The sequence below is a fragment of the Nicotiana tomentosiformis genome, chromosome 7 (genome assembly GCF_000390325.3).
Source record: "Nicotiana tomentosiformis chromosome 7, ASM39032v3, whole genome shotgun sequence".
Classification (NCBI taxonomy): Eukaryota; Viridiplantae; Streptophyta; class Magnoliopsida; order Solanales; family Solanaceae; genus Nicotiana; species Nicotiana tomentosiformis.
The window spans coordinates 75933189-75944592 of NC_090818.1; the positions used below are offsets into that span (position 1 = coordinate 75933189).

General features: G+C 33.4%; 1 protein-coding gene across 1 annotated transcript; it reads right to left on the reverse strand.

The window, feature by feature from the left end:
- Positions 1-3698: 3698 nt before the first annotated feature.
- LOC104100353 (protein LURP-one-related 8) lies at positions 3699-5103 on the reverse strand. Its single transcript, XM_009607565.4, has 2 exons — positions 4634-5103; positions 3699-4555 (listed from the first exon to the last, which is right to left on the reverse strand). Exons 1-2 carry the CDS (start codon positions 5009-5011, stop codon positions 4154-4156), a joined length of 780 nt encoding a protein of 259 aa, XP_009605860.3. The 5' UTR covers positions 5012-5103; the 3' UTR covers positions 3699-4153.
- Positions 5104-11404: the final 6301 nt, after the last annotated feature.

The following is an 11404-nucleotide window of genomic DNA, read 5'->3' on the forward strand; positions in this document are numbered from 1 at the left end:
GCGATTATAGTCTTTTAGGAGGTTACCAAGTATTTGCATTGAAGTTCAGGGATTTACTATGTCTTCATATTCACCAAATCTTTAAGTACTCCGGTCTTCAAGTTTGCTGCTCTTCAAGTTGAAATGTTTAAACACTCCAAGTCTCCAAGTTGAAGTCTTCAAGTCCATCGGTCTTCAAGTTGAAATCTTCAAATCCATCGGTCTTCAATTTAAAGTCTTCACGTTCGCCACTCTTCAAGCTGAAGTCTACAAAGTTCGTCAAATCTTCAAAGATTCCAAATATTCAAGTCAATGTCGTGAAGTCCACAAAGTCTTCGAGTTGAAGCTTTATAATTTTCCAATCTTAAGGTGGACATATGAGTCCCTTTGCACCTTAAGTTGGCCTCTTCGTGGGTTTGTCCTTAAAAGGAAACTATAACTATCCAATCTTAAGGTGGACATATGAGTCCCTTTGCACCTTAAGTTGGCCTCTTCGTGGGTTTGTCCTTAAAAGGAAACTATAACTTTCCAATCTTAAGGTGGACATATGAGTCCCTTTGCACCTTAAGTTGGCTTCTTCGTGGGTTTGTCCTTAAAAGGAAACTATAACTTTCCAATCTTAAGGTGGACATATGAGTCCCTTTGCACCTTAAGTTGGCTTCTTCGTGGGTTAGTCCTTAAAAGAAAATTATAACTTTCCAATCTTAAGGTGGACGTATATGTCCCTTTGCACCTTAAGTTGGCATCTTCGTGGGTTTGTCCTTAAAAGAAAACTATAACTTTCCAATCTTAAGGTGGACATATAAGTCCCTTTGCACCTTAAGTTGGCCTCTTCGTGGGATTGTCCTTAAAAGGAAACTATAACTTTCCAATCTTAAGGTGGACATATAAGTCCCTTTGCACCTTAAGTTGGCCTCTTCGTGGGTTTATCCTTAAAAGGAAACTATAACTTTCCAATCTTAAGGTGGACATATAAGTCCCTTTGCACCTTAAGTTGGCATGTCCTTAAAAGGAAACTATATTTTACAATCTTAAGGTGGACATGTAAGTCTCTTGAGAGTAAGCTCTCCGATAGTCGGGTCATTTTGAGAGTAATCTCTCCGATAGTCGAGCCACATTGAGAGTAATCTCTCCGATAGTCGAGGCAAATTGAGAGTAATCTCTCTGATAGTCGGGGCACATTGATAGTAATCTCTCTGATAGTGGGGTCATTTTGAGAGTAATCTCTCCGATAGTCGGGGCATACTGAGAGTAATCTCTCCGATAGTCGAGCCACATTGAGAGTAATCTCTCCGATAGTCGGGGCATTTTGAGAGTAATCTCTCCGATAGTCGGGGCACATTGAGAGTAATCTCTGTGATAGTCGGGTCATTTTGAGAGTAATCCCTCCGATAGTCGAGCCACATTGAGAGTAATCTCTCCGATAGTCGAGGCACATTGAGAGGAATCTCTCTAATAGTCGGGGCACATTGATAGTAATCTCTCCGATAGTGGGGTCATTTTGAGAGTAATCTCTCCGATAGTCGGGGCATATTGAGAGTAATCTCTCCGATAGTCGGGACATATTGAGAGTAATTTCTCCGATAGTCGGGGCACATTGAGAGTAATCTCTCCGATAGTCGGGTCATTTTGAGAGTAATCTCTCTGATAGTCGGGTCATTTTGAGAATAATCTCTCCGATAGTCGAGCCACATTGAGAGTAATCTCTCCGATAGTCGAGCCACATTGAGAGTAATCTCTCCGATATACAGGCAAGGATGAGTACTCATCCCCTCACACCCCAAGATTATCTTCTTCATGCATGAATCATCTCGTTAAACAAAAACATATCTTTCTTGTTTGACCTACAAAAAAAACTAATAAAGGAAAAAAAGCATAAAAAAATAAAAAAATATTACTTTCGCTCAATACTTTCAAATTATTAAAAGTAGACTCAAAATAGTTTGCAAACGTTGAAGGCGATGCTAATAGAATAAAGAGTATGCTGTATTTATAGATTTCAAAAAACAATGGTTGAAAGTGAAGTGCCGAAGTGGGATCGAGTGTATGAGGAAGCTGCAACAATTCTTTTCCGTATAGGATTCGTCTGGTTACGGCGGCGACAATGAATCCAAGATGGACTCGAATTGTTGTACGACTTGTAAATCTAATAGTTTCTCCGTTTCAATTTATGTGAACCTATTTGATTGAACATAAAATTTTAAAAAAGAGAAAAAACTTTTAAATTTATAGTATAAAATAAGATATATTTATTTTGTATAGCTATAAATCATTATATAAAAATAAATTCTTTTCTAATATAAAAAGAGATTTTTTTTTTATACGGACTAAAAAAGAAATATGTCCACTTAAATTAAAAATAAGAAATATAAAATTGTGTCTAATCATGACAATAAGAAAAGAACTCCCTTTCCCAAAAGGATCGTAGATATCAGGCGGCAATTATGATTTCACATTGAAATCACAACTTTCAATAGTTTTGTCTTATCCCTGTACAAAGTAAATGGTCATTATATTGTTCAAATAATTGACCGGGTGTACACGTAACAAAATCGCATGGATAATCTTTTGTGCTCTAAGCTAGCCTAAGCCAAATTTGATAGACCGACAGTACTTCATTACCCGTTTTCGATTTTTAAAGTCTATATCTCAACAAATCTTGAAGTATGAGTATTTATAGGTATATAAAATTTATTGAATTTAAATTTAATAAATAATTTAAACTATAATTTAAATATACTAATTTAAATAAATATTATGAGCTAATATTATTTGATTAATTATATAAGTCCAATATAATTGAGCTAGTCCAACATATCATCTTCTTAGAGGCCCAGTTCGATGCCACGTGTCATATGACGTGGCACGCCAAGTCAAGCGGAAGAGCCAATAGGATCATGTCATCTGTCAAAATGACAAGGCGTGCCAAGTCACATTAAAAGACCAATAAAATCGCGCCACATGTGCAAGTGACATGTTCTGGCCAATCAAATGCGGCCATATCAGACTTCAATTTGATTGGTCGGAAAGAGCTTGTTCTTATCATAACTCTTCCCTCCCACAACTATAAATAGGGATATTCATAACCCAGAAAAGATACCAGAAGTTATAACAAGAAGCAAGAAAGAGCTCGTAGATCAAACGCCGCAAATTTCTCTACAAGTTTCAAGCTTCAAGTTTCAAGCAATCAAGTTCAAGTTCAAGCTCAAGAACGAAGAACAAGTCAAGATTCAAGGTGTACGAGTTCAAATTAAAGTTCGTGCTAGTTGAATTCAAGATCATCGTTCGTAGAAATAAATATAGATTCAAGATCAAGTTCAAAGGCCCTTGAATTTATTTACTATTAGAAAGAAGAATTAGAGGATTCATAGAAATTGTACACTCATATTATTTGAAATCAAATACTACGATCGTTGTAATATCTTTTAGTATCGATTATTTTTCTGACGCAAATTTATTGTCTACAGACACATTTCTAAATTTGAAAATAATTCAACTTTAAAATATTCATTTTACCATTTTAGCCTTAATAAAAAGTTTTTGTAACCACACAAATATCATGAACCCACAAAGCTTTTACCCCTTAAACTTTTAAGATTACATATTTTAAAAGTCTTCTTTTTTTTTCTTAAATTCCGTATCAATACAAACTATCTCGTCTAAATTAACAAAGAGAGAGTAGGTAATACATATTTTAGGTCAATATCACACCAGACGTATTGAAATATCAAAACACCAAATGTAAACAAATTAGATAAAACTAATGACAATCTTTCTTTTCACTGTTCTCGCCTATACTCAAATGAGTTTTGAGACGACGAAGAAATTCACAGTGGAGAGTGCTTGGATTTAAGGATTGGCGGCTTTAATATTTCCTAGTATTCGATGTAGATATTTGTCCTTGTATGTGCTTTATACAAAAAGATTTACAATTCCCACTCTTAGCTTAGTCTTTTATTTAAAAGGAAAAGACTAGCTGTGGAGCAAATAAGCACAAAACACAAACAAAAAAGGGAAAAGATAATAAGGGAGGTAACAGGTAACGAGTCATGTAGGCGAAATTTGCAGAAGAATTTTATATACGCAAAGCGGAGGATTTTCCGCTGAAGCAACTTCCCGACGACAAGTTATGTTGAGTACTGGTTGAGCCGCCTTTTATTGGGATTCTTGAATTTCAACAAGTCGAAAATCGCTTGGTAATGGAATAATGAGATCCGAACATCTGATCAAGAAGGATAACAAGGGCCATGGCCATGGAGGGATGAATTTCTTCAGGTTGTACAACGAGACGGAAGACGTCGATCCCAAACGCTACCCCTCTTACAGCCTCCTCCTTACGCTTGATCAGAGCCACCGGCCGTCGCTTTTGGTCGTAAACAGCACAGCAACGCTGCGTATAGGATCCTTCAATCTCGTAAACCACGTTGTTCTTCTTTGAAGATAAAGCTTTTCTGTGCTCATAGACCTGCGCCAAGGACTTGGTGTTAAGAAGGTTGACATTCTTCTTCACCGAAAACAGCGGATTGACGGCCGTCTCTCCTTCGAACACCAACCAGCTGTCCGCCAGGCTTATCCTCTGAATTTCCAAACCAAAATCATTAGAATATTATTTATCGTCATAAAATTAAATATAAATATAGTAATTGGTACGTACCTTTCGGCGGATGGTGAGGAGAGAGTTTCCAGAAGCATCCATGAGTACAATCTCCGCCTTGGTGCCGGCGTTGTAATTGTCGACGCGAAAGACGAGGTTCCCTTGGTTATCAAACACAGTGAAACCGTCGCAATTGAAAAGTAGCGATTTTTTCCAAACGGTGAGGACCACATTGGCATGATGATCGGCCGGGAAGGCCAGCTTTGGAGCTGCAGCACTATTCCCAGACGAGGCGTTGCCATTCGGGTATACCTTTGTCATCACCGGAAGAAAGAATCGATTGATAGATAGCTCTTGGTTGGAGGGGGGAATAGGGAGAACAGATCGGAGTTTGAGCCAACTGCTAGATAATTTAATGATGCCTAATGAGCAGCTCATTTATCCTTTATATATAGCTACACTAGTGTAATCTATGATGGGTCAACCAGAAATATTTTTGTTAAAGTGAAGTTTTGGGGTAGCATTAGGTGCCCCAAGCACTACTACCTGTCCGCGTCCATACAAGAAAGGGTCGGCAAATTAGTCTAGAGTAAATTATCAGCTTGACTTGTCAATACAGATTTTTCTGATATGATTTTTTTTTCGCCTTCTAATTTACTGCATCCTTTTTTGCGTCATTCTATTGTCATAGTTACTATAGTAAAACTTTTCTTTATCAGCTTGAATAATAATACTGGTCGAAATTAATATGGAAACGAGACATGATTATTTTCCTTATAAATAAAAGAAAGTCCTTTATTCTACCATTGAGTTAAACGAATTAATAGTTTTAAAGCATTCAAGAGAATTTTCTTTTCGAAGGATTAAGTTAATAATATACTCCCTTAATAATTTAAATAATAGTTATAAAACATTAAGTTAATAATATACTCTTTCCGTTACAATTTATGTAAACCATTTGATTGGGCACGGAGTTTAAAAAAAGAGAAAAGACTTTTGAACTGGTAGTGTAAAACGAAATACATATATTTTGTGTATCTATAAATCATTGCATAAAGGTAAATTATTTTTAAATAGAAAAAAAGGTTATTCTTTTTGGCACAGACTAAAAAAGAAATATTTTTACATAAATTGAAACGGACGGAGTAGCTAATAATTTGTGTACTGTATAGGATAATAATTTGAAGTGTTCCATCCTTCCCCTTATACCAAAGAAAGAAAGAAAGAAAGAAAGACGAAAAAGATAGAATAATAAAATTCGAAGAGAGAGGGTTTGTAGCGTCGTAGGCGCATCACAGTAAAGGCTTTCATATTTGCGCCATCTTTTCTGATGACCACACAGAGATTCATTTTCATAGGACGGAAAGAAAGTGAAAAACAAAGGAAACACGCTAACCATACACAAAAATCAACTCTGTGGTCGATAACGAAAGAGATATTGTAAATAATTGGGAATTTATTTATGTATTCCCGTGTTTTAATTTATGTAAATTTATTTAAATTTTGTGGTGTGAAATGAATTATATATATTTTGTGGGATATAAATTATTACATAAAAATTAAATTATTATCAAATATAAAAAGAGGTCATTCTAAAGAAATATATTCAAAACAGAGTATTTGTTTATTTACTTTTGAAAGAGGCCGACTAATGTTTAGGTTTGTGATTGGTGATCAAAATTAAGTACTTTATCTATGAATTGCAACAAAGGGGATAAATTAATATATCACATCGTACAGTATCAAGGAATAAATTACTAGAAGTCAAAATGGATCTTGTGGCTGAGGATTAATTCGCGGTGGTGGGAAGGGACGCATATCCATTATCTGATTACTATATGATTATTGAATAATCACTGAAGACTTCCCACAATGAAGAAGATATGTTTGCAGTTGATGCAATCGAAGGGATATAATACGAGTTCTATTATGGTTAAACTAAACTAAACTATCTTCATAGATTGATAACTACAAATTAGGCACTTTGGTTGGGCGGTTTATGTGGCCCTCATGCATCCCTAAAGCCACTTCCTCATCTTTAATTTCCCTCTTTGCGTTTTTTTGTGGTTATAAACTTATGGAATAATATTGTTAAATTCTAATTTAAAGTTTCTTGTCAACCACCCCCTTGCCCCGCGAAAATATAGAAAAGAAAATGATTAAAGGCAATTCTTACAATATGATAATCAATTTAATTTGCGTTAACTAGATTTAAGTAGTACGATGTACGACTAGTGGTAGAGGTTGAAATTAGACCAAATAAATCATATACCTTGACGGAGAAGAGAATCACAAGCTGCGACCACGAGCTAAGGTGTTATTTTAGAAAAAAAAAATATTACTTTCTCTCTCTCTATATATATAAAAGCACAAATAATTTATGTTAAATATTGATATATATTATTATAAAAGAACGAATAATTTATGCTAAATGTTGAATGACTAAAATATCCCTGAAATATTGATTGATTTTTATTTCCTTAAATATTTATATAATTTAAGAATCTAATTGTAAATTACCTAATGATGGAATTCTTTTTCGATTTAAACCAGTGTTTTAAAAGGCGTGGGCGTAAGACGAGGCGTTTTACATATGCATCAGCGAGGCGTAAGCCCCGAGGCACGGAGCATAAGCCCCATAGGTATTTAATTTTTAATATTTTATAAAATAATATAATTATAGTAAATATTTATAAACAGGTAAAATTGCATAACAATTGAAGAAAACTATAAATATGTGAAAAATATATATATAGATGTGCTCCATCCTCACAAAAAACTAGTCAAAACAATCTATTATACGCTACTTAGAAGCACAAGTAACTTGAGTCGAAAATAATAAAGTTTTCTACATGAAAGAACAAAAAGGATGATTAACGTGCAATTTGAACTTTGAACTTGCTGATACGAAGGAGAATGTAGTTCTCTTTGTATTTGTAAAATTCTTTTTGAATATTCGTTGCTTTTAGGAGATATTAGCATACTAGAGGACAAGATAAAGAATTGGGAAGGACCATGAATTAGGGTTTCAATCAATAAAAAAGGTCTTGACTTTTAAATTTAATACATTTTAGTTCCTTTTTAAAACTTTTGAGTAATTACCAACCTGACTTTTGAGAATTTGGGTATTATATGAATGACTTATTCAACAAAATTTATTTTAATTTAAAAAAGTCTCTGGGGCTTACGTCTTACCAAAAAAATGCGCCTCAAACGCCCGGGGCATACGTCCCAAATTGTTGGGCGTACGCCTCTTGAGACTTTCGCCCCACACCATCGTCTTAGGGCGTTTTTGGTGCGCCTCGCCCCGAAAATACCTTTTAAAATACTGACTTAAACTACACAAACATCGACCCTACAAAGTTGATCCTACTTGGATTAGAAAGATATGTCCATAATTCCCTCTTTTTTTTATACGTAAGGTGCTTATGTGCATATAATGAAATTGTATACATGGAGCTATAGCCTCTTTTTGTATTTTGTGATTTGTTTTATTTTCTTGTATGGTTTTATTGCTATTTGACAAAAATTGAGCCATTATGTGTTAAAATAGGGAGGAAAAAAACTAAATAAAAAGCTTAAAGTTTTGACTAAACCAACCATAATTAAATTATTCATCTTCCTAGCCTATAAACTTACATATAACTAATTATTTAGAATTCAAAGGTCCTTAAATGCAGTAAAGTTTTATTATACCTTCGTAATTGGTGGACTTTTATACCTTAAAAAATTATTCCCTCGAGTAAGTAATAGATGAGTTTTTCATGTACCAGAATCTTATTATATGTACAAGTCTTTCTAAAATTTATAGTAAAAACAAATAAAGAGACATACTCATATATTTATTAGTCTTTCTAAAACCAGTCGTATTCGGCCAAGAACAAAGATAGAGAGGATACAAGCATGACGAACTATAACAAGTAAGGGAGCAAACACATGCCTCCTTACATTAATTTGATGAATGAAAGCAAATTAAAGCATACGCAGATAGATTTCTACTACTTTATTATCTATTTTATAGTTCAACTAAATATGTTCTGGGCAGTTAAAAATATTACTATTTTTTACACAAATATTCTACTAAATGACAATAATTCTATAGACGGCGTGTCAATGCACGTCTATAAAGACTAGTTACTATAAAAACATAAATATAACGTTGATAGACCAAAATGGCCCTAAAAACTTAAAATAGGCAATTCTTTGTTGGACAAAAATGTAAAATTGAAAACTCTCCTAATTTACATGGATTTATAATACCAATCACGTGTCCTACTTATTGCTGAAAGTCCAAAGTCATACCATACCAATTATCTATCTATCTATCTATATCTATATTATATTAAAAGTACGAACACCCTTAACTAAATATTGTTCGTCTTTCTTACCCTTTAAACATAGAGTTTACACCGGCTAAAATAGTCATTTAATGATTTTTTTTCTAATATTTAAGACATTAAAAATAACTAAAATCGTAATTACTAAATCCTTCCTTATTTGAACTATGTAAAAAAAAGTCCTACAATTTAGGACTTTAAAATCAATTAAAATTTTAATTTATAAATATTCTTTCCTTATTTAAAGTATGTTATTACAAACTATATTTATGAATCCTCATATTACGACTTTGAAGTCAATTAAGATATTTATTCAAAAGAATCTTTATCTATCATATATTTATATTTTTTCAATATTAGGAATACAATTATATTCCTTAACAAAATAATATCTTGACATACAATATTCTAGAGCAAAAATTAAGATCTAAAAAAGGCATACGAAATCTAAAAGGACTTATATAATCCGAAAGTATTCCTACTCAATTATATTCCTACTCAATCTTTTTTTAAGAACTTTTTTTGTTTTATAATTATGCAAATCCTAGAAAAATTTATTTATATATATATATATATATATATATATATCTCATAACGAAATTCATAAGTATATTTTTGGTTGGACACAATAGTAAATACAAATACACTTTAATTTTTTCAAAAAACAAAGCTGCCATATGACAAAAAATGAAAAAGAAGAAGAGAATAAGTGAAAACTCCTTCAATAACTATATCCATAACAAAGAGCGATTGTCGTTGGTTTAAAAAAGGAAAAAGAATAGTTAATATCCCTATTAAGAAATTCAAAATTGTCTTAGGTTCAAAAGGAAAAAAGAATAAAAGAACAAGAAGAAAACTTAAATGCAATATATTCATAAAATATCTTTATAGGAAATCGTTAGTTAATATCTCACTTTTTAATTTGCTCTCTATGGACACTAAGGTTTAGTTTCCTTGTTGGTCAATGTATTCATCAACTTAAATTTTTTTTTTAGTGAACTTCTTAAATTAGGATTTTAAAAACGTTATCTGCTGAAATTGCGAAGAAAGAATGATAATTTTTGAATTTTAAGTGATGAAATTATAAAATTTGAACAACTTTTTGACTGAACAAATTGACGAATTATTGAGAACTTCTATGGAAAAATTTCTTCTTTTATTGAGTTAAGTACATAGGATCAACATTTTATCATTTTTAGGAAAATAAACTTTTATTTTATAGCTTAGACACAATATTTCAATATAATATCTATACGACTTTTTAGAATTCTTTTATCCATTGAGATAGTGTACACGCACAACGCGCATATCGTAAGACTAGTACATCAATAAAAACCTTTTAACCACACTTACCAATATAAACAAAGGGTTTACGATGCTTAATTACATGGCTGTGATGACCCAAAATATCATCTTTAAATTTAATAATTAATTATATATTCTAAGACCTTGAAAAGTACTATTTATCATTCCTCGACTTGCGTGCGCAGTCCGTAAAATTTTTCGGAAAGTTTTCAGGTGAAAAATGGATTAAAATGTGAATTAGATGTTTAAAACACAACTGAGTTGACTTTGGTCAATATTTTGAGCAAACGGACTCGGATCAGTATTTTGACAGTTCCGGTAGGTCCGTATCATGAATTGAAACTTGAGCGTATGCCCGGAATCTAATTTCGAGGTTCCTAACCCGAGATATGGAATTTTGATAAAAAATAAAAAGTTTAAGTTCAAATAGTGACCGGATATTGAATTTTGTGCAAACAACCCCGGAATAGAGTTTTGATGATTCCAACAGCTCCGTATGGTAATTTTAGACTTAGGAACATGATCGAAATTTTATTTGGAAGTCCGTAGTGAAATTAGGCTTGAAACGACTAAATAAGAATTTAAGTTTGGAAGTTTGACCGGGGAGTTGACTTTTTGATATCGGGGTTGGAATCCAGTTCTGAAAATTTTTACAGCTCCGTTATGTCATTTATGACTTGTGTGCAAAATTTGAGGTCAATCGGACTTGATTTGATAGGTTTCGACATCGAATGTAGAAGTTAAAATTTTTAATTTTCATTAAGTTTGAATTGGAGCAAAATTCGTGGTTTTAGCGTCGTTTTATGTGATTTGAGATTTCAAATAAGTTCGTATGATATTTTAGGACTTGTTTGTATATTTGGTTAAGGTCCCGAGGGCCTCGGGTGAGTTTCGGATGGTTAAAGGATAAAAAATGGGACTTAAACAACTACTGCAAAATTTTCTTCTGCTGTGCAATCGAGCCCCCAGAAATCGAGCCGAGGATCGAAGGCAAGCTCGAAGGCCACTGATCGAAGTCCCAAGATCGAGGGCTATGACCAAGGCCAGTGATCGAAGGCCATAAAGATCAAAGCTATGATCGAAGCCATGATCGATAGCCAGCATTGATGGCTGTGATCGAGCCTCAGGGTCGAGGGCCATGATCGAAGCTATGATCGAAGTCCATGACCGAGGTCCATAATTGGACCCC